Raw genomic sequence first — 24900 nt, 5'->3', positions numbered from 1 at the left:
CAGATTGGTGAATAGTGTTACCAGAGTTTAGGACAAGAGCCACCCAGCTCTGGGAAGACTAGGCTTGATCTCCCACACCAATGAGAAGTGATGAAGGGCATAGAAAAGAGCTTTAATCAACATGCCATGTTGGGCAGAACAGACTAAAGGGTTTCAATGACCCCTACGTCTTCATGAGGCTGGGAAACAAAGGGAAGGGGGTTGGGATGTGCATAACTGGTCCAGGTCAGTGATCTGATAGCTATCTCTGTTCTGGTTCTACAATGGATTCTAGATACATTATTAACCCTGTCATCTGGGGTACCTACAGTTTCACCATCCTTGATAATTGCTCTCATTCGGGGGGTGATCTCATCATGGAATAATCTGTCTTCTGAGGCTTGTTGTTGTAGTTTCAGTTCCTTGTCATAAAGATGTTTATTGGTCAGTCTTGTTCCTGGAATCCAAGATAACTGCAGAAAAGTGAGGTTTTGGTGGAAAAGGATAAAAAGGCAAAATAGGGCTGGAGAGGACAAAATGGAGTTTGTCCTTTAATAGTATCATTTAAGTCTTTTGTGTACTTGTTGATTATCCTTTTGCAAGTTACTTCTGTTCTTGATTTTAAGTTATTACTATATTGGGTGTCAGTAATAGTTTGGTCTTTATTCAGCAGCTAGATTTTAAGACATTTATGCAGGCTAGGCCACCAAGTGGCTCACATCTGTACTCCTAGCTACTTGAAGCTCTGGCAGACAAATTTGTGAGAATCTTATCTCCAGTTGACCAGCAGAAATCTAGAAATAGAGGCGTGCCTCAAGTGGTAGAGCACCAGTCTTGAGCAAAAAAAAAAAAAATGCCAAGCAAAGCCAAGCCCTTGAGAAACCCTGTGTTTGAGCCCCACTTTGGCATGTGTGTGCACATTCATGTGTGCACACACAAAATGTATGCATTTATTATAGATCATACAAATGGCTATTGAGAAAGTCCACATATAAAATATTCCATAGACCTTGCCTGTGCTTAACCCATATTTACTGAAAGAATGATAGGTGCTAGACATACAAATGAATAAATCAAAAACTCTACCCATTAAAACTTACATTGTAATGGAGAATACCAAATATGTAGTACATTGGATGTAGTGAGGAAGGTAGTTATTCCTGTGTGAAGGTTTTATTAGGGTATTTAGGACATTTGAGCAAAGACCCGAAGGGCGTGCTAGTGGAAGAAGATAAGCAGAACAGCTTTCTATGCAAAGGCATTGAGGTGACAACTTTGTTGGGCACAATTTTGAAATAGCAGAAGAGACCTGTGAATGTCTGGGAGTAGAAATGACAAAAAAGGGGATCAACCATAGAAGACAGAAAAGAATAGGGTGGGCAAAATCACAAGGGACACTAGGTCATTGTAAGAACTTTACTAGTGTTCTAATGGAGCCAACACACATCTTTTTTCTTTTTTGAAGGAAATACTAGTGGTATATAGTTGAGGCTTGGAGTTTCTTTTGAAGCGATTTAACTGCCATTTTAGCCTGAAAACAGCATAAATAATACATAAGTGAATTGCATTCATTTAAAAATTTATTCCTGCCAGGCACTGGTGGCTCATGCCTGTAATCCTAGCTACTTAGGAGGCTGAGATCTGAAGACTGAGGTTCAAAGCCAGCCTGACAGGAAAGTTGGTGAGACTCTTATCTCCAATAAACCACTCAGAAAACCAGCAGTGTCACAGTGGCTCAAGTGGTAGAGCACTAGCCTTGAGCTGAAGAGCTGAGGGACAGCATCCAGGCCCAGAGTTCAAGCCCTACAACCGACAGATAAATAAATATAAAAATAAATTATTCCATTCCAATAAAATAGTAATTTAGGATATCAGGTAGAGTATGCTTAGAATTTGCTCTAATTAAAATAGGAAACCATTTCAGAATTTCAGGTAAAAAAGATAATTCTTAACTTTTTTGGGTTGTGGGCCCTGAACTCTGGGCCTACGTGCTAGCAGGTCCCTCAGCTTTTCAGTTCAAGGCTAACACTCTTCCACTGGAGCCACAGCACTGGCTTTTTCTGCTTATGTGCTGTTGAGAAATCAAACCTAGGGCCTCATGCATGCAAGGCAAGCGCTCTACCACTGAGCCACCTTCCCAGCCCCAATACTTAACTATTTTTTAATGAATTTATTAAAGAATTCTCTTAGGAAGATGACCACTTTTGATTTGTCATTAAAAAAAGTCGTTTCTTCATGCTGTATAATAAAGGTAATGTACAAGAATACAGAGTTATAAGCTTCTTTCTGTTGGTATTCTCCGATAGCATAGCACAGTATAGTCATTTTTGCAATGCTAGAATAAATTTAAAAAGTCTCTCCTATGCTTCTCTTCAAAAAGCGGTAATAAGGAGATGGCATAAAAATGTCTTTTTCTTCCTACTTATTCTGTCGTATTAGAACCGGTATTTTTTACCATCACAGGCTACAATTTTTACTTTATCCCCTTTAATAAGTTGTCAATTCTCTGAATTCAACATCATTCAATACAAAAGTCCACACATTATCACAGAATCTGTATATATTTAGAGAGCCCCTGATATTGACTCTGTTCCTGACCCTCTGAGCCAGTGCTGAGTTTATAGCCTTATCAAACTTAGGTAGAACTTGAAGTTCAAGTTGGGGGGTGATCTGTTGAGATTGTATGAGCTCATCTAGGCTTTCTTGAAGACTGTTTCCCAGCATGGTATTTATTTCTATATAACTGATATGCCATGGCTTAGGAGGAAAAAACTGTTTTCTTCAGGTTTGCATTGATGTCCACTTCCTGAGGGGAAAGGCGTTTCCCACTGCTGATAGGTTAGGAATGGCGGGGCCAGGAGCTGGGCGGAGGCACCCCCTCTCTTAACTATTTATTTTTCTGCCAAGACTTCTTTAATTGAAGATGAAACTGTCAACACAATTATTCTTTAAAACAAAAGTTCTTATATTAACTATTTTTTAAGACATTAAAATTTTTGTTTTGAGATAATTTTAGATATAGGGAAAAGTTCGATTTAGGGAAAAGTTGCACAAGTTAACTGGAGAGTTTCCCTTTGCTCAGCTTGCTCTAATGTTAACAACTTGAATAGCTGCAATTTCAGGTAGTAATAATCATCTTTAAGCATAACTTTTATTTGAATTTTCTGTGTTCCAATTAAAGCTATCTTTCTGTTCTAACATACATTACAGAATCTCACATTAAATTTAGTTATTCATAATTTTCAGTTTCCTTTTATCCATAGCAACAATTTAGTATTTTATGAACATGAAAACTTTTCATTGTTTTTGTGGGTGGTCATGGGCTTGAATTAGGGCTTGGGTGCTGTCCCTGAACCCTTTTGCTCAAGACTAGTACTCTGCCACTTTGAGCCACAGCCCCACTTTCTGAACATTGACATTTTTCATGAGTTTTGGTCAATTATTTTACCAAATGTCTGTTTGGATATCTCTGTTTCCCTCATGATTACATTGTTGTTATGGTGAAAAATAATGTGGCATATCTCTTGGGCGGATTACAACGGCTTCTTAGGTAAGGGCAGAAACTGTTAGAATCCAAGTAAGGCTTGGAGTAGATTATTCATGGAGGTAGTTAGAAGTAGTTAATTTATGAAAAAACTTTGAACTAAATGAGTTCAAATATTTGAAAACATTGCTGTAGTGTCAACATATTGGGAGAAGGAAAAGGTGTGACAGATGTATTCGCAAATGTTGTCTTTTGTCTAATGTTTGAGCTTTCTTACTCTAAATATTTTTTTAACATACTAGTTTAGAAACTTGTAAAGTGAACTGAAATACTTGGGTAATTGTTTGCCTTTGTTGGCATATATATTGAACTTAAAGTATAAAATCAAGTATTATGTGAAGAGCAATTGCTTTTCCTTGGAGTTTAGGGAAATAAAATGTATTATGAGCTGCCAGGCCCATACTGGCACATGACTGTCATTTTAGTCCTGTTATTTTGTCACATATTCAAATCATCTTTGGGAATTTTCATTAATTCCTTATTATGTAAAATGGTATTTCCAGCCATAGTGGAGTTAGCAAGAACTGGACTTGTCTTCCTGATAAAAGCAACTAGGAAGCTGAACAAGCTCTGTGAATCAGCCATGCTCAGCAGACAGTACAGGATGTGGTTACCCAACAGAGGAGTAAGCACAATCATTGCCTAACCTTCTACCTGGTAACATATTCCATATCACAGTTTAGAAAGGGAAAAACCAAATGGAGCCGCTAAAAATTGCAGAAGAGAGTTCTAGAAAGGAAAATACTACACAGAAAGTGTTTACTGTATTGGGCCATTCATGCATGACAAGTCTTCAGTGATCACTCGTACTGTATGTGCTCCATCCTTTGCTTCAGATACTTCAATATTGATTTAGGAATTCTCTGGTGGGTGCATATATATTCACAATTGTTGTATGAATAGACCTTTATCATTATATATTGACCGTTGTCTCTTCTGATAGCTTATTAAAGTCTATTTTGTCCGATGTAAGTATAGCCACTCTTATTATTGGCTTTTGATATGGGAATCCCTTGCATAGAATATCTTTTTTATTTCTTCATAATCTCTCTGTATAGTTAGATGTGAATTGATCTGAGTGCTGGTGGCTCATACTTTTAATCCTAGCTACTCAAAAGGCTGAGACCTGGAGAATCAAGTCTATGAAACTTCATCCCCAAAGCAACCATCAAAAAGCCAAACTAGAGATGTAGCTCAAGTGGTAGAGATCCTACCTCTCTAGCTTCTCAAACAAGCTTAGTGAGAGCATGAGGCCCTTAGTTCAAGCTCCAGTACTAAAAAAAAAAAAAGAAAAAAAATAAGCGAATTGAGTATCTTATAGATAGCATATAGTTGTGTAGCTGGGCCATGTTATTTTTAAAATTTATTTAACCTTTCATTCAACTAAATCTTTTAATTGGAAAATTTAATCCATTTACGTCCAAGGCACTTACTGATAGATAAGGAATTACTGCTATGATTTTTCTAATTGTTTTTATTATAAATATTTTCCCCCTTTTCTTCCTGTCTTCCTTTGTAGTTTGATGTTTGTAGTTTAATGTAATGATGTGTTTTCCGTACCTTTTTCTTTTGTTTGTTTCTGTTAAAGATTTTTACTTTGCAACTACCATGAGGCTTACATAGAACAACTTGTACTTGTAGCAACCTTTTTCAATCTGATAACAACTTTGATGGCATAAAATAACTCTACACACTTATTCGCTTCTCACTGCTTATGTTTATGACATGAGAATTTATATTATTCTGTAATTTGTATAGTTTGACAGTTTATTTTATCTGTAGTTATTAATATTCATACTAGAGAGAAAATTCTGTATACATCATAAACTGAAGCCCTAGTGTTCAGAATATGGCTGGTTTACTTCTGTCGTTGAATTTTGTCCTTTTGTATATTTCATGAGATTGAAAGGCCTTTTGTTTCAGCTTAAAGATCTCCCTTCAGCAATTATTGTAAAATTATAAACTCCCTTAGCTTTTATTTGGGGAAATTTTAGTGTTCTATTTCTGAAAGACTACTTTTTCCTACATATTTTTGAATATAAAATTATACACCTTTGGGTTTTCTGCTGAGAAATCAGTTGATAATTGTATTGGCAATCTTTTATATATGATGTGTTTCTTACCTCTTTGTGCTTTCTCTCATTTTAAAAGCAGTTCTCAGGTTTGAACCCAGGGCCTTACATTTGCTAGGCAGGCATTCTACAGTTGCTGGTGATTTTTAAAGATAAGATGTTGCTTCTTTATTGACTTACATAGAAGCACAATGTTAAGCCAAAAGACGAAAAGACCCACTGTTGCTTTATCCCCATGCCTAGGTAGTCCAGAACAATGAGAGGTTTTAACACTGGTAATGTCATCAAAGGCTTTAATGTTTAACTTTTATGGTTTTCCAAGTTTTATTGACTTTCATAACAAATATTTATTTATAAAAAACGATGTTGCTTCTTGCTCAGTGTACACCTGGACTGTGAGTGACCTACTTAAGGCTTCCTGTAGTTGCTGGAATTGACAGTTGTCACCACATCAAGCTTCCTTCTAAAGAGATGGAGTTTTGTGAACTGTTTTTGCCCAAGCTGGTCTGGAACTTCCAGTCTTTGCCTCCCACATAATTAAGGAGGACAAGCACATGCTACTGTGCCTAGCTACAGTTAGAAAAGCAGTTGAAGTTTTTGTCTGGTTTGGCCTCAAATCCTCCCATTCTCTGTTTCCCAAGTAGCTAAGATTATAGGCAGGGGACACTGCTGCTGAGCTATCTTTCTTTTTGATAGCTTGACTATTATATGTCTTGGTGAATTCCTCTTTGGGGCTGAATTTTATAGGAGACCTCTATACTATGAGTACTTCGTTTTTCTTTGCTTCCAAATTAGAAAGATATTTCAGCCATTACTTTATATTTTCTGTCTCTTTTCCTCCTTCTGCAGCTGTTATTCTGTGAAGATTTGGACTCTTGATAGTCTCCTCATGCGGGCTTTCTCTATTTTTTTTAAATTCTTCTTTTGCCCTTTCCTCTAACTTTGTAATTTCAAAGTTTTGCCTTCTAATTAATCATCCTTTTGTTTGATCTAGTTTAATGTTTTATCTTTCTATTAAAAATTTTAGTTTATTATATTTCTTTCTATTTTTAAAATTCCCGTTGCTTTGTCTAACTTCTTGCTTTTGGTAATTTCCAACTTTCACTTAAGTTTTCTATTTGATATTGTTATTATTCACTGAACTTAAGAAAATTGTTCTAAATTCTTTATTAGTCATTTCATAGATGTCTTTTGGGTCTGTTACTGGATTTTTTTTTCTTGTGAGGCATAGGTGTAAGGAAGGATTTCCTGGTTCCTGGTTTCTTATGTTGAGTATTTTTCTGTGCATTTGAGGAGACAGCTCCTCTTCTGGCCTTTATAGATATTCTTTATAGATATTCCTTTACTATTGCTTAGCCAGCTGTGGTTCTGAAGAAAAGGCTGGTGATGGTGCTAGACAGGCTAGTTATTTTGAATTCTGTAGTTGGATATAATGTTGGCTGATTCTATGATAGTTTCTTGGCAAATCATAATTCCATTATTTGGGATCTGCACTTGGGTAGGACTTTAGACTTGGCTCCAAGTTTTGGCAAAGTTGCTATTCAGTATTGGCGGATTGGAGGCTATATTCCTGATAAATGCATAGGTGAGGACTGCTTTGCTATCAGGTTGGTTCCATGGGCTGAGCATTTGATTGAGTTGAGGTCAAACAATTAGGCCCTGTCTTCTCTGAAATGTTGGGAAGTAGGAATCTTTCTGCCTTTAGAGAGTCTTAAGGGGGCTTTTTAGCTAAGAGGAGCCACTTTTTTTTTGTGTTCAGGCAGGTCTATTCCTATGAAGGTATAGTTCTGGTGAAGTGTGCAGAGATGGATGTTGTCGTTGGTGTTGGCTATGAGGCTGAGCATGGAGACTCATTCAGTGACTCAAGCTAGGTTGAACAAAGATGATCAGTTTAGCTTTGTGGATAGGATAGGAAGTTAGCTGTTATCTCTGATTAGGAGCCATAGCTAGTAGGAACACAGAGTAGCTACTACAGTCCAAGTAGTAGTCCCTTTAATTTGTATCCTTTCTTTGTTCTTACCTGACCTTGGTGGTTTGGTTGTGCCACTGTCTCTAATATTCCCTGTGAGGTGAAACCAGAGTGGATTTCCTGGGGTATCTCCCAGTATGTTAAAGATGCTGGATGAGGGGTTGGGGATTTGGCTTAGTTTAAGATTTTCCTAGCAAGTACAAGGCCTTGAGTTCAATCAGAAAAAAAATGCTGGATGACTGTCTTCCCCCCTCAAAGAAACCATGGATCTAGGGAAATCCTCTCTATTATGTTAACAGGACCAAAGGGCCTTGGTAATAATTTTCGAAATAATTGGATTTTTCAGAAATCTGATCTGTAGATAGTTAAAAATTGAGCTTTCTGTGGTGGAGAGTGGAGCCTGAGACTTCTGATTTCACTATTTAGCTGATATCATCCCTTCTGGGTTTCTATATTCAAGTTTTACATATAGAACCCCTCCATGACTACGTCCTTCATATTTTCGTATGTGTAGCCTGAAATGTTTGTTTATGTTTAATTTCCTGACTATATCCTTCATATTTTCATGTGTATAGCCTGAAATGTTTGTTTCTTTATGTTTAATTTCATTCTCAGTTTTATATTCTTCTCTTTTTTATTTCTTGCTTGTACTTCAGATAACTCAAGTTTATCCATTTAATGTCAGGGTTATGCTGCTATCACCTAGTACCATTTAAGAACATTTTCATCATCCTAAAATACTCTTAGCCTTACCCATCAACTCTTCTATTCCCTTTAATCCTAGACATCCATCAATCTACTTCCTACCCTTATAGATGTTTTTCTTTATTTTTATTTGTTTAGTTTTAAATTTTTATTGTTATTATAAAGGTGATTCACAGAGGGGTTATTATTATATAAGTCAGGTAAAAAGTACATTTCTTGGATGGTAAGGGGAAACAAAGAAGGAGGCAACAATGCTTGATAAGAAATGCACTCATTACCTTGCCCATATAATTGTAACCCCTCTGTATGGTATTTTCATAATAAAAAAAAGTGCATTTCTTTTTTGATAGTATAACCTGTTCATTGGCTCTCTTTCATGTTTTCCATCCCCACCCACAAGTTGTATAGTTCATTTTCAGCATAGTATCCAGTGAGTACACTTGCTTTTTTTATTCATCCTTTGTCCCTCCATTTCCTTTGGGATATTTCATATAAAAAGAGTCACATTTTGCACCTTTTTCTTATTCAGAACTTTTTTTTTTTTGGTCGGTTGTGGGGCTTGAACTCTGGGCTTGGGCCCTGTCCCTCAGCTCTTTAGCTCAAGGCAAGTGCTCTACCACTTGAGCTACAGCGCCACTTTCGGTTTTCTAGTGGTTTATTGGAGATAAGAGTCTCATGGACTCTCCTGCCCGGGCTCTCTTTGAACCCCAATCCTCAGATCTCAGCCTCCTGAGTAGCTAGGATTACAGGCGTGAGCCACCGGCAGCCGGCCTCAGAAGGTTCATGTTTTTATTTAAATGTTTCATTTAAATGTTTATGTTTCAGCATACATGTATAATCTATTAGTTATAATATAAAAATATTGTACTTAATTATGAGAACACTTAATTCTCCAGGAATAAATGTTATTTCTTCTTTTGCTTTTTTTATTTCTATTTTATTTCCTGTCCATGCATACTATTCCTATATTCCTGAAATATATGTACCCTGGTTTGAAAATCACAGATACATTCTCACACTTGGCTAATAGCACTGTCTTTTAAAGTATGACATGCCTTTTAAAAAGAACTAGTAGCAACTGCTCTCAACTTAACCTGAGCAAGCTACAGGATCAGCTAATGGTTGCCTTTCTTCCGGACCTGTGCTTCTAGATTGGTCATAGGTTTATCTTCCTTTAGTGTTGTCCAGAACAGTCCTGTTAGCAGAAAACAGAAAGAATCGATCTCTTGTAAAAATGTGATGTGAATTGCAATTGTTTAAATGAATCTTTTGCTAGGTATGTCAATTAGCAAGCAACATAAAGATTATGAGTTTTATTCTATATAGATCACTTTGGTTCACAAATGGGATTGCACATAGCATAACAGATCTGTATTCATATAACCTTATTCTTGATTCTTTAGTCAACTTACTAGGGAGAGGGAGCCAGTCTTTGTTTTGTATTCCCTTTTCTTTAGACAGGCAAAATTTAGTACTCACTAAGTGAATTTCAGATTGTTGCTAGGTATATTATTATTTACATGAACATGGTTAACTTCGTATTCAAAAGTATAGCCTACTTGGTGGCTATATACATTTTTGTAAATGTTTGTGCTTACATAGGTTTTCATCTGTATGTGTTTTGTGTTTTCAAAGTTCCTTTAAAAATTTAAATATGCAGAACTAAGATTTCTTTCTCTTAAGTCTTTAAACTTAATAAAAAATTGAAATTCCAACAAATAAAAAAAAACATAGTTAAAATACTTACACAGAAAACATCTTAGTAACTTTCTTTTGGGAGGGTAGTTCTGGGCTTTTAGCTTGGGTCTTACATTTTCTAGGCAGGTTCTTTACCATTGAGCAATTTCCCCAGCTCAGCCCCCAAATAACTTTGTATACATATGGTTGTGTGCTGGTCATGGAGCTTGAACTCTGGGTCTGGGTACTGTCTCTAAATTTTTTGTTGTTGTTTAAGGCGAGCACTCTATCACTTGAGCCACAGCTCCATTTCTAGCTTTTTGGTAGTTAATTGGAGACAAGAGTATCATGACCTTTCCTGCCTGGGCTGACTTCAAATTATGATCCTTAGAATTTAGCCTTCTGAGTAGCTAAGATTATGGGCAAGAGCCATCAGCACCCAGGCTAAATGATTTAATATTTTGTATTCCAGGATCGATCGATAGATCTATCTATCTATCTATCTATCTTTTTCCCCCTCAGGTATTAAATGCTTGAGCCTTGAAATGAAGTCATTTTATATATCTTGAATACGCTTTGACAAATGAGCATGTGCGACTTGTCACAAAATTTATAATGCAGAATATTGGATTTTTTTAGTCACCGATCCTTTGAACGTTATATAGGTCTGATAATCATTTATTTCTGAATGTGGATATAGTGCTCTTGATTTGGGATCTCAGTATCAGTATAATAACAGAGTATATAGCAACTTATTTTAGACTTATTTTAGACTTTTATTATTGAATTTCATAGTTCCTGAAATCATCTTTTCTCTTACATTTTTAATATAAAAAGCTACAGGTCAGAGAAGTGACTGACTTTATACAGTATAGTAGTTAATAGAGGCAAACCTTGAACCTGTGTTTCTTGATTCCAACTAAGATTGCTGTCTCTGTCACTATGGTTACTTGCTACTTAAAGTTTGGATGTTTCAGGAGAAGTTGACATTGTTTCTGTGTTGTTTTTGTAATGAACGTTGCCATTCAGAAATAATAATAACTTACAAGTTTGTTTTTACTCTATTAGTAGGTAGTCAATGACGTAAGTGCAGTGTAATAGAACAATATAGAAAAGCAGATCCCATAAGTTGACTAGAAGTTTAATATAATAATTTCAGTGTGTTTTATCCTTTATCTTTTGTTCATTTAATTATGGCAGATTAAACTAAACATTATAAAAGCATGAACGTAGGTATAATTTTTTTTTCTTTCCCAGACAGATACTGATTATGTGCATGGTGTTGTAACCAACCTGGAGAAAGAGTAAGTCCTTCCTAAAATGGAAATTGAAACATTTTTGTTGCTATTATCTTTCGATTTTTTGCTATAACAGCATGTCTTTATTCATTTCTCTGTGAAGTTCATTGCTCTTTGAACTGTCAATGATTTTTCAAATTGTCATTTAAAAAATTCAGTGATCTGAGGGGATAAAATAGGCATATTGCATTTGTAGAGGAGATTTAAATATCATATGTATCTAACACTGTTAATTTAAAGTCTATTCTTGAAAGCAGTGAATGTGGAGAGTAATATGAGATTGTTTAAAATCTTTTACCCTCTATCAAGTAATTTTTTAAGCTGTCAGGACAGCTATTATTGTAATCATTATAGACTTATGTGCTGTAAACCATGTCTAAATCTGCTCTGTTTGGCAAAGATTGGTTACCAATTTCCTGTGGGCAGGGATCATAGTAGGTAACTTATAGAAAGCTTAGTACCTTTCAAGCATTACTACTTTTTATAATGTTGCCTTAGTTGTTTTAACAATATAAAGATTAGAATTGATTCAACTCTAGATTTAAAGTAATTTGACTCTTTATCAAAATGCTAAAACTGGAGACTTAAAAAGGATCCATAGTTTATCACCCGAGGTGGAAGAAATAACTGTATTATCAAAGCTCATAGAATTCACAAACTTTATAGACCATGATAAAAGCAATTTGCCCCATGAAGGTTGGAATGTGTTTGTGACTTTATAACTATCTCACAAGACTGTGAAATTTATGTAATCACTTAATCTCAATAAAAAATTTTTAAAAATCCATAGTTTAGGATTAACTTGTAATTTGTTAGATTTTCTTTAAGTGCTAAGTTTTTTTGGTAGTCTGCATAGAACACAGTATAAGGAACTAGGATAATAGTTCCTGATTTTCCTTCCTAGAGACCACTTGGCCAGGTTTGTGAACATATGTAGTTCTTTTGTTGATTTGCTTCTTTCTAAATATGCAGGCAAGGCCAGGAGAATAAAAGTACAATTAAGCACCAAGAAATATTGTGCAAAGGCAGATACATACTCATTTTGTGGAGAAGTGAAAAATGAGTTTGAGTCAGTGAGTTGAATTCAAAACTGATTAACTTTTAAGTAGTTATGCAAAGGAGTTGCCATTTAATAAAGCAGGTTATGAGTACAATGCATCTTGATTAATGTCACTCCTTTCAACATTCTCACCTATTAAGAAGATGGAGGGAAGATCTTCTTAATTTTATAGGATATACATTGGATTCTTGACTGCATCCCTTGACCCCATTCCATCCCTTTCAAAACCTGCATCCTAGTGTTTATTTTGTTGAACTCTGACTGCTTTTCTAAGGGATTAAATTATTTGAGTTCTCCCTTGAATCGATCATATGTCAGTCAACACATTTGTATGCACTTGCGTAACACCCAACATATTTACTTACAAGTTTATACGCTGAATAGAGCTTCCACATGGAAAGGAAAACATCACCCTTTATCTCTCTGGGCCTGGCTGGCTGACTTGAGATTCCACCTCTCCCAATTAGAGTGGCTGTCACCAAGAAACAATAACACTTGCTAGTGAGGATGCAGCCAAAAGGGAACCCTAATATACTGTTGGTGGGAATGTAAACTTGTTCAACCACTCTGGAAAGCAGTATGCACGTTCCTCAAAAAAATTAAACATAGAACTACCCAATGATCCAGCAATTCCATTCCTGAACACTTATCCAAAAGATTCCAAACCAGCATACAGTAAAGCCACCAGCACAGACATGTGCATTGCATCGCTATTCACCATAGCAAAGGTATGGAATTGGTCCAGATACCCCTCAGTGGATGAATGGATCAAGAAAATGGGCATATATACACATATGGAACTTCTCTCTTCCATTAGGAAGAATGATATAGTACCATTTGTAAAGAAATGGGTATTTATAATGTACCATGTGATTTTTTTGTTCTTTGTATGTTCCTCCCCCCATGGTATAACCCCTGATTTCACTGTATTTGATGTTGGTGCCCTGCATCTTGTATATACACTTCTCTAGTTTGGAGAGGAGAAGGGAAAAAATAAAATGCTTAAGTAGGGATACAGGTTGACCCATTGTAACAATGAGATGCACAAGACACTGTTGAAAAACGAACTTTGCAATTTAGGCAGGGGTGGGGGGTGGAGGTGGGGTGAGGGGGAAGTGTGGTTGTGGAGGTGGGAGGGAAGGGATGGTAGGGGAAAAACAAAGGACTAGGAAACAATGTTTGATAGGAAATGTACTCATTACCTTGCTCATGTAACTGTAACCCCTCTGTACAGTATTTTTACAATAAAAAGTATATAAAAAAGAAATGGTTTCAAAACTTTTAAAAAGGTTTTCTCAGTAGGGGGAAAACAATGGAGGGGTTAACAATGTTCAAGAGGAAGTGTACTCATTACCTCACTCATGTATCTGTAACCCTCTGTATAGTATCTTTACAATAAAAAAAATAAATAAAAATAAAAAGGTTTTCTCAGCAAAAGCCCTTTCTAGCCCAAAGGGCTAGAGAATTCTTTATTGTAGGGGGTATCTGTGCATATGGAATATTGGACAAATTCTGAGTGCCTATCCATAAGCTGTTAAGGGTGTTATTGCTCATCAGTTAGGACAACCACAGTGTCCTCAGGAAGGATGTAATTGTCCCCACTTGAGAGGAACTAATTTAGAATGCCCTGAATACTATAACCTACAACTAAAGTGTCCTGAAAATAGAACCTTGAACTTTGCATGAACAATGTATTTGGATGCACACAAATATTCATTTGTTGTCTTTCTTTAATTCTTTATTTCCTGTGAGAACTTCATATGTTTGCTTTAAATTCTGATTAGTTTTAGGAATATAATGCCTACAGTTTGCCCAGGGTTTTTAATTCTACTTTAAAGATAATGGCATCTCTACACTGTTTTTAAAAGCATTGTTAGAAAAAAAAACAAAGGCAAAAACTTAGGCTGTTACAGAAACCTGCATTTTCTAGTAGATGATATCAGTCAGGGATGAACTACTTCACCGAACACTTTGTGATCACATAACCTGCTATACTTACCTACAGATGTGTTATGTTAGATCCAGTACATTGAGCATTAGACAAATGAAATCTCATAGAATTTAAATAACTTAGTTGACCTTTCTCACGATAGATTTTCTAAAGAAATCAGCTCTGGTTTGGTGGAAATAATATCGCCTCCTGAAAGCTATTACCCTGACCTGACAAACCTGAAGGAGACATTTGGAGACTCTAAAGAAAGAGTAAGGTGAGCTGTATGTCATTTAAAATACTCTGTTCATGTGAGTTTGATGTCTACAATAGTTGTTGTTCATCAAAGCTTAGAGTATTTTGGGATTAAGTTTGGGAAATACTCTAGGTGGCCTCATTACTTTTAAGTTCAGGATTGCTTGTGAAATATATTCTGGAGGAATTTTCTTAATTTGAATAAGAGCATAGTGTGAGCCTTGATATTACTGTGTTTCCTTTTCCTTTTCTTTCTTTTTTTTTTTTGTGCCAGTCCTGGGTCTTAAACTCAAGACCTGGGCACTGTTCTTGAGCTGCTTTTTGCTCTACCACTTGAGCCACAGCTACTACCCTTCTGGCTTTTTCTGAGTAGTTTATTGGTAGTTCAGAATCTCAAGGACTTTGCTCAGGCTGGCTTCAAATTCAGATCCTCTGAGTAGCTAGGATTAGAGGCATGAGCCACTCACTGGTGCCTGGCTTCTTACTGTGTTTTCTTGAAATGACTTAGAACCATTGTTACTCAACACTAGTCAGTGTGTTTCTATAGGCCATCAGAAATTCTCAGAAAACTGGTATTATAAGTTTAATATTTTTTAGCATGCAGTTCATATTTATTCTTTGTTCATTACATACACCTATTTTAGGCGGTACTGATTTTTTGCTGGGGAGGTGTGGGCTGGAACTCTGGGCCTTGTACTTTTGCTCAGCATTTGTGCAAGTGATGCTTCACTACTTGAGTCATGCCTCCATCCATTTTGCTGGCTAACAAAGATAAGAAATATCTATGAAATGTTTTTTTCTGCCTGAGCTGACTTTGAACCAAAATCCTCCAGGTCTAAGCCTCCTGAAGAGCTTTTTGTAATCTTCTGGATTGTAGGTGTGAGCCACCAGTGCCCAGCTAGTACTAGGATTTTGAACTCAGGGTTTTGTGCTTGCCAGGGAGATGCTATACCACTTGAACCACACACCCAGCCCCTTTTTTGCTTCAGTTGGGGTCTCAAATCTGTGCCCAGAGTTAGAGTATGATCCGCCCATTTATTAGTCTTCCTGTATAGCTTTGATGACAGGTGCAGTCAACATGCCCAACTTTTTATTGGTCTCATTAGCTTTTTATACAGTCTGGCCTTGAATCATGATACTCATGATTGTTACTTGCTGGGTAGCTTACTTGTGTGAGCCACTGTGCCCAGTTGAATACATACCATTGTACTCAGCTCAGTGTGTATTAAGTGAAACCTGTTTGCAGAACGCAGCCCTGGACACCAGAGTAACAGTCTTTAAAATGTAAAGGCACTAGATCAATGAAATATCAAGAGGCTACTAAAAGAAAGACCTATGATCAAGGAAGTTTGGAAAATAAGTGATTTTTTTTTCTTGGACTGATAGGGAATAGTTCAGAGGTTGAACACTTGCATAGCATGTATGGAGCTATTGTTAGCACTACAAAAACAAAAAAAAAGTTACATCTTTCCTACTGGATCTTCTAATGGCTCTAATGTTCTAAAACAGTTCTAGAAGAGGGTTACATATACAGTGTTTTCCATACTGACTTTATATGATACTCCTGTTTTATTCATACATCTTGAGAATTAGTGTTCTTAGGAATATACCCTCATTGAGGCTTCATTAGGGAAAATGAATTTTCTTTGTCCTATCTTGTATATGTTTATTACAATAGACTCTTGAGGCCAATGCATTCAATCTTATTTTACTAAATTTGAAGCTGATTTTTTTTTTGCCAGTCCTGGGGCTTGAACTCTGATCCTAGGTGCTGTCCCTGAGCTCCTTTTGCTCAGGCCAGCACTCTACCACTTGAGCCACAGCACCACTTCCAGCCTTTTCTGTGTATGTGGTGCTGAGGAATCGAACCCAAGGCTTCATGCATGTTAGGCAAGCATTCTACCACTGAGCCACATTCCCAGTCCTAAAGCTGATTCTTAACTTATCTTGTGAAACTATTTCAGATGGAGAACAAAGCAAAACTTGGATTATTGTTTTCTAATGATGTATGCTCAGGAAAAGGGTGTATATTACATTCAGGTAAGTGTGTGTTTTTTTTTAATGTTTTTCACATCTCTAAAGAAAAAGTATTACTACTAAGGGCATATTTTCATTGAAACAGGAAGTTTCACAACCATGATAAATCCTTCTAAGCAATATATGTTGCCAATTCTATCTTAGAGAGCAGAGGCTCTCCATGGTAATTGAGAATGTGGCCTTCAAGGTCCTTGGCTCAGCAAGTACAGACACCATCACCTAGCTGGTGGAGTGAACATGTGCACAGCTCACTGAGTCTTGCCTTCTCTTTTGCTCCCCTCCACTTTTGCTCTTTCCTTCTTCCTCTCTCCACTGTTACAGTGAACTCAGATTTAATTGTTTCACAAGTTTTAAAGAATTTTCTTACAATAATTTTAGTGGTCTCAAGGTAGAATAATTGGTGTTAGGCTACAGTAGTTTCATTTATATAAAGGTAATAGAGTTGGCATTCACTTGGCATCCTAATTTTGACATTATGGCCCTAATTCTATGCAAGCACAATAAATGTGTTTCTTTGACCTCAGTTTATCTCCCTTCCCTGTGAAGTTAGGCTGTTTTCTTCTCTCCTCCTCTCCCAGCAGCTCCCCAGCCATTTCTTTTTTGATTCAGGGACCTAGAGTATCTTCTGACTACTCTCATCAAAATATCCTAAGAAAGGATCTAAGAACTGTGGGTTAGCTAGTTAGACAACACTTTAAAGACTATTTTGGACACTTGTAGCTACTAGCCACTACTCAGGAAATCAAGATAAAAGGGTCACAGTGTGAGGCCATCCAGGGCAGAAAAGTTGGAGAGACTTTGTCTGCAATCAACATGCAAAATGTTAGAGTAGTGATATGATTCAAATGGTATGGCACCAGCCATGAGTAGTCAAGCCCTGGTACTGGTACACATGTGCGCTTACACACACAAACACACGCACACAACCACACTTAGGAAGTTGTTACTTTTTTCAAATATCATTTTTCTTAATGACTTAAGCCTAAATCCCACAATTTGAATTTTTATTTCTTTAACCAATGAGAGTTTATCCCTTGTTCAAAATGTAAATTCCCTTGAGTATGGCAGTAAGGCTTCCAGTTCTTATTTTTTTTACTGTAGACATCCTTAGATCCTTTCTTAGGAGATGATTTTGATGAGAGTAGTTAGAAGACACTCTGGGGCCCTTAATCAAAAAAGAAATGGCGAAACTTCAGGGAGAGGAAGAGAGCAGGAAACAGCCTGACTTCACAGGAAAGGAAGATAAATTGAGTTTAGAATATCATTATGACATTTGACATAGGCTCAGTGTATATCAGCTTCCCAAGATGATAAACTTAAAAAGAGAAGGAGTTATTTTGACTTACAGGTTTGCAGGTTTCAGTCTATGACTGGTTACCACACCACCATCTTTTGGACCTGTGGTAAGGTTTCACATCAAGGCAAGAGTGTGTGCAAAAACCACCCACTTCATGACTAGAGAGAAAATAGAATGAAGGAGCAGCTAGGCACCTACAATCCCCTGTTAGGCATGAACTCAGTGACCTAAAGACTTTTAGCCAGACCCCCACCTCTCAAAAGTTCTATTGTTTATAATTTTAGCTCTTCAGTTTGTTTTTAACCTATTTTGAGTTATTTTTGTATATGCTATAAAATATGGGTCCAGTTTTACTCTTCTATATGGACTATCCAATTTTTTTCAGCACTCTTGAAAAAGACTGTGCTTTCCTATTGTGTCTTTTTGGCAAACTTGTGGAAAATCATTTGTCCATATATGTATGTAATGGTTTCTTTCTGGGCTTTATTTCACCCAGTTAACCTGTATATCTCTTCTTATATTGTATACTAGAATACTATTATATCATAGTATATTTAAAATCAATTAGTGTGAGGTTTCCAACTTTATACTTTTCTAAGATTTGGCTATGGAGTCCCTAGAGATTTCATATAAAGTTTAGGGACTTTTTTCATTTCTGTGAAAATTCCATTAAGATTTGAGTAGGGATTACATTAACTATGTAGGTCACTTTCAGTAATGTGGACTTTTTAATAGTAAGTCTTACTATCCATGTATACAGAAATTTATTCATTTATGAAAATGCATAAATATCCGATGAGACTTTATCTGAAAATCAAGCTAAAAGCAAAAGGACTGAGCCAGACTCTGGTGGCTCATGCCTGTAATCCTAGCTACTCAGGAGGCTGAGATCGAGAATTGCAGTTCAAAGCCAGCCTGGGCAGGAAAGTCCGTGAGACTCTTATCTCCAATTAACCACAAGAAAACCAGAAGTGGTGCTGTGGTTCAAATGGTAGAACGCTAGCCTTGAGCTGAAGAATTCAGGGAGAGCACCCAAGCCCAGTGTCCAAGACACACGACCAACCGAAAAAAAAAAAAAAAGACTGGGAGGTATGGCCTAAATGGAAGAGTACTTACTAACAAGCAGGATCCCTGAGTTCAGTTCCCTGTACTGCTTCTTCCTCCCAATAAGGGGAGGCCCCTTGTGTGTTGGGTCCTTTTCTCTGTCCTGTTTCCTATTTTTTCTTTTCTTTTTTTTGTAACTCTGGAAACTTGATTATGGTGTTTATTAGTGTTGGTGTCTTTAGATTTAGCATAGTAGAGAATTTATATGTCCATTTTCCATTTGTATTTGATAAGGTTTCAGCCATTATTTCTTCAAATGGGATGTTTTTTCTTTATATTGTTTTACGGTGCCCATAGTTCCCTTATACTATCATTTTTTAAATTCTTTTTCCGTCTGTTCCTCTAAATCATTCATTTTGTAAGTTTTGTCTCTTAAGTTTGCTGATTCTTTCTTCTACCTGGGTAGGTCTGTTGTTAAAGATCTTTACTGAAAGTTTCAGGTTTTCTTTTCTTTTTTTTTTTAGGTTTTATTTTCTTTATATATCTAGTTTCTGTATGCTTCTCCTCCATAGTTTATGTCTGTGGATGCCGTCAGACACCATTTTTCATATTTAGCTGTCCTTTTCAATTCACCAAGTATCCTATGACAGTATTTTTTGTTGTTATTTTTGGGATTTTTGCATTCACAAATTCACTGCTTATTTTAGCCTTTGCAGTCTGATTTTACTGCAAGGCATTATTTTAGTCATCTTATGAACAGATTATTGAGCCCTTTAAAGCCTTTTCTGGCACTCTGTCCTCTGATTTCTGTTGTGGTGCTCCCTCTCCTGTTCTTTGATGGTACTGAGGCCTCTGATGGTATACTAAACCAGAGTACTGGAGCTCTCTCTGCCTAGTGTCTGTTGGTACTGAGGCTTCTGGTGGTAATAGCTTTTGTTCTTAATTTCTAGTTGGGGCCTTTCCTGTCACTGCTTGGTGCCCTATTTCTGTTACTGTTTGGATTTAGGAAAGAGAGAAGTCCCTTGGGGTGTACCCCCAGAATCCAAAGACATTGAATGTGTTACTATCTTCTCTCCTATAGAGAACTCAGCAGTTGGTGTTTCTTCCCAATCATGCTGATTCCCTTCTCAAGGAAAGGGGCTCTGGCTATTGAATGCTCTAATTTTATTTAATAATTTAAAATATATTTAAAATAGTTGTACAGGGCTGGGAATGTGGCTTAGTGGTAGAGTGCTTGCCTAGCATGTATGAAGCCCTGGGATCGATTCCTCAGTACCACATAAACAGAAAAAGCCAGAAGTGGCACTGTAGCTTGAGTGGTAGAGTGCTAACCTTGAGCAAAAGGAGCTCAGAGACAGTGCCCAGGACTTGAGTTCAAGCCCCAGGATTGGTTAAAAAAAAAAGTTGTTCTTACAATAAAAAATAAATAAAAATTTAAAAAAAGTTGTTCAAAGAAGTTTCAGCTCAACATGTTAATTTATGTGGACAATACATCTGGATCCCTGTCACCCTTCCATCATTCTCTTCCCATATCTCTGTCAACCTCATCTCTTCATGTTTCCTAGCTCCATTTTCATATATTAATGACCCACTATTCTTTTGCCCATTTATCCACCTCCTTTCCTTAACTCCCACCTGCCTCAGATGTATTTCACCTTCAGTATTCATTTTGTTATACTGTTAATTGTTCAAAGGGGTTACACCAGACATATGGTGTATATGTTTTCATATACATTTATATTTAGATTGAACTTGCACGGAACACTCTAAATTGTCTCTGGAGGAAGGAAGGCTGGATTTTCTTGTCCCATGATCTTGGTGATGTCTAAGATAATCCATTTATAGCTACAAGAGACTATACATACTGATAACCTGGTTTTATATTATTTAACATATTGTAGATACCATAAAAGGGCATACAATCTTTAATAATTTCTTAAAGTGTTATTCAGACATTGTAGTAATTGTTGTTAGTGATTAGATTGCTTCTACATTTTCAGCTGCGCCTAAGATAAATTAATGAATTTTCTTTAGTGCTGTTAGTTGTACATTCTGTAGGAGCCCTTCCATGAGTCTGTTCGGCTCTGCCTACAAAATTCGAAAACGATTTAACCTAAAAAGTCCTTAAATCCTGTTAGTTTTGAATATTTACAAAGTGGTTACCTGTAGAAAACTTGGCGGAGAGATGGGGAAGCTAAGATTACCCCAGTCTTTGTAGAACTTGGTCCCTAGAGATGGGACTTTATGGTTGCATGGGTGATGGGGGAGGAGTGTTACAATATAATAACTGGTTCTTTAAATGGGCTGAGGATGTAGCTGAGTGGGAGAGCCATTGCCTAACACATGTGAAGCGCTGGTTTGATTTCCTCACACTTCTCCCAACCCCCCAAAACAGTGCATGTCAAAAGGCAATATAGAATTGTTACCTTGAATCACCAAGGACATATATGTAAAGGGAAAGAAAAATACAAACTGTCCTAAAACCATGCTGATGACTTGGAATAAAGTTTCTAGGGACAGCTTCATGTGCTGCTTTACTATAAATGACTTGAATTAGAATACTCTTCCAAAGACGTGATTCAGGCACTTAAAAGACTGCTGTGGACTCCTTACAGTGTCACATAATGAGGCATTCTATCAGTGGCCCCAGCTGGGTGATGCCAAGAGAGACAGCAAATTCCATGTTGCCAGCTCTTCTCTTAGTTACCACCAGGAGCCGTTCTCTTCCAGTTTCAGTATCCATTAGTTATTTTTGCTGAGGCCTATTATTTTAGTAGAGAGTGCAGGTAGCAATATTCTAATTCTGTAATTTCTAAGGCTGTCCAAAACTGAGTTCTTCTATAAAGAATTTTTTCTCTTAATTGTTTGGTTACTTATGATGAAAAAGAGTTATAAATGCTTAGTTCTATCTATTAGTTTTTTTTTAATTGGTACTCTAGTAGTCAGTAGTGGCCATTTATTTTAATTTTTTTTCCATGCATTCCTCATCAGTGATTTTAATTTAAAAAGGTGGGTGGGAGAAAGCTCCTGAGTGAGAAGAATCTCACTGGTGTCCTTCATTGAGACCAAGTAGTTCCCAGTAGAGGGCTAAGTATTGCAACTGCCAAGGGCATAGTGTTTTCAACATGGCTTCACGACCCTGCATCCTGAGACAAAAATGAGTCTTTCTCCTGTTTCACCTTAGGAGGAATGTATCTACTAAGAAGAGATGCCAAGCTCTGTTTTTCACAGATCATTTTACTTTGAGCTTCTTTTTCTTCTTGTCAGGATCAGCTACCACAGCATGTCTGGTTAGACTTCATTTTGCCATAGCCATTTGTTCACACACTAATGGGTGATTTTCCTCATGGAAAGAGAGAATATGACTCTGGAGAATGAACACAGTTGTGTAGGTCCGACCATAGCCTTCTCTTGGACACACATCCCTTTCTGAGATGTGAGTTTTCATGTGTTACTTTGTATTATCATCTCTGGCATACTTCACATGTTATTACCTTTATAGGTTTCTCTCACATATTTTAGAAGTTCAGTCTGTGTTTTTGTCTTCGCGTGTCATTTTAACCCAGTGGTGTGAAGCAAGGGGCTTCCCACATCCTGGGGACATCTGAACAGAGGCTCATTGGTATACTGTCACTGATGTATTTCCAGCTGCTGGTATTTCTTTTTTTGGGTCCGGTTGTGGGGCCTGAACTCTGGGCCTGGGCACTGTCCCTCAGCTCTTCAGCTCAAGGCTAGCACTCTACCACTTGAGCCACAGAGCCACTTCTGGCTTTTTTGCTTATGTGGTGCTTAGGAATCGAACCCAGGGCCTCATGCATTGCAAGGCAAGCGCTCTACCACTGAGCCACCTTCCCAGCCCCAAGCTGCTGGTATTTCTTTACAACCTTCTTGCATACTGTTTTTGCTGGGTTTTTGTTTGTGTTCAGCCTGTTTCTTCAAGTTGGATTTTGTGTTGAATCTCGGTCACAGCCACTAGCTGTACAACTCACCATCTTCCAGGCCTCGTAGTTAGCGCAGCAGTCCTGGAAGGAGCGGGTGAACCTTCTAGTGAATGTGAGGAAGGGAGGATGGCAGATCTGGGCTCCAGCCAGCTATGGTCTAAGATGACACCACCCCTGCCATGGTGCGTGGCTCCAGGGTACCTATCTCCCCACCCCAGTCCCCTTCTAGTTTCACTGGACCAAGTCACTTACCATACCCTCTGTGAGATTTGGCGCACTTAGTAATGCATCAGCACATTGCAATTATTCTTAGTCATGTTCACATTGATACGTCATAATCAAGTGGGAGCTGCTTCACATCTACTTTATGTCCTTCCTGTGTAAGTCCTCTGATCTCTGATAACTTCTTTGTTGACATATATAGCTTGTTCATTTCCTGTCCCAGATCTGCAGTCAGTCACTTCCTGAAGGAGCCCCACTGTCCTTGGAGGCTGTGGTGTAGGCTTGTGAGGTGCTATTTCCTTGTCCTTGCCTCTATCAGTTTGAGCAATAAAAAGGGTATTTTTTTCAAAAGCTTTTATTGATATTTTCAGTTCATATATAAAGTTATTAGAATCTTTTAAATTTTAAATATGTATTTGGTTTTCCCTTACACTGAAAGTCTTGTTTTATTTTTAAAAAAAATAACATCCTGATAAAACAATTTTTTTTCTGGTGTCTCTAAAATACAGTGTCACTATTGAGAAGATTACTAAACTTTTTTTGCTTTTCCCCTTTACGATATATTTCTGTTACAAATATATGCACAGTACCACATGTGAAAATGATTTCACCTGAGAATTACCTGAGTAATTCTTTATCCTGTGTGACCATGCCACCAACTTGATGTTAAAACTAGTTCCACTTATTTTAGTTTATATTCCCTTGTTAGGGTTGTTTTCTTCCTTCTTAGCTATGTAAAACAATAGCATTCCAAAGATGAAGCTTGCGTAAAGCAAGTTATATTCTCACTCATCTCACTTTGATCCCTGTCTCCCTTCACCTTGTTTCCTTTCACCCCCGTTAGTTTTTATTCTCTCCTTGCACTTAAACATTTTGAAGTAAATTCATATATAGAATAAGCCCTTTCTCTGGTACTATGTTCTGTAGAAACATTATTTATTTATTTTGGTAGTATCAGGGTATGGACTCAAGTCCTCACATGTGATAGACAGGCACTGTACAATGAAGCCATACCTCTAGCCCCTGGAAAGTGTTTTGCATTTTGATATTTAGCTTCTCTCTGTAAACTACCAATCACTAATGAGAGATGTGTTAGAATTTTTCAGTGATTTGCCATGATGTCTGAGAAGCACTTAGATTCCCTAATACCTTGCATATAAGTGTGCATAGCAGCTCTATTTGCAATAGCTCCTAACTGCAGATCAATCCCCCCAGTGTGCTTCAGAAAGTGGCTTGTTAAACTATTACTCATCCATAGGAAGGCTATTAAACAAAAGAAAGTATTGACGCACCAAATTGGATCCCAAGGGTATTAGTCCTACCATAAACAGTCTCGATAGGTTATAAACTATGTAATTCCATAAATAGTTCTACTTATGTTTTTTGATGGTGTTGCTGTTTCTGTTTTCAGTTGAAGTCTCCATGTAACTCAGATTGGCCTCTAGCTCGAGAACTTCCTTCCTCAACTTCCTGAGTGCTGAGATTACAGACCTGGGCAACTAGGCCCCACTATATAGGATTGTTAATTTGGCAAAAGGGTAGTGATGGAGAATAGTTGCTAATCTCCAGGTGTTGGGAAGTTGAGGCAGTAAGTAAAGTGGCAGAGGGGATATAAACAGGCAGCCCAAAGGATCTTCAGGACAGGGCTTCTCTATGTCCTTGTTGTGGTGGTGGTCACACAAATTTACATATATGGTAAAATTGCATAGAACATACACAGAACTAATTAGAGTAAAACTGATGACATTTGAGTAAATGAATTTTGTATCTGAGTGCTGGCAGGGATCTCTTCTGTGAGTATGCTGGAAGATCTGGATGATAGATATTCAGGACTTCACTGTATTGTTTCCTACAGTTACATGTGAATCTA

General features: G+C 37.2%; 1 protein-coding gene and 1 pseudogene across 2 annotated transcripts in view; one reads left to right on the top strand and one right to left on the bottom strand.

The window, feature by feature from the left end:
• Positions 1-24900, top strand: part of Mgat4a (mannosyl (alpha-1,3-)-glycoprotein beta-1,4-N-acetylglucosaminyltransferase, isozyme A) — a 92900-nt gene that overhangs the window by 52877 nt on the left and 15123 nt on the right. For both annotated transcript variants that reach the window (XM_013019835.1, XM_013019834.1), the window contains exons 5-7: positions 11204-11250; positions 14398-14511; positions 16454-16529. In XM_013019835.1, coding sequence (XP_012875289.1) covers positions 11204-11250; positions 14398-14511; positions 16454-16529 — 237 coding nt within the window. The remainder of the gene's footprint in view (positions 1-11203; positions 11251-14397; positions 14512-16453; positions 16530-24900) is intronic.
• LOC105988269 lies at positions 2402-2855 on the bottom strand (annotated as a pseudogene).

This window comes from Dipodomys ordii, unplaced genomic scaffold (assembly GCF_000151885.1).
Source record: "Dipodomys ordii isolate 6190 unplaced genomic scaffold, Dord_2.0 Scaffold47, whole genome shotgun sequence".
Lineage (NCBI taxonomy): Eukaryota > Metazoa > Chordata > Mammalia > Rodentia > Heteromyidae > Dipodomys > Dipodomys ordii.
This window is presented reverse-complemented; position numbering and strand designations above follow the sequence as displayed.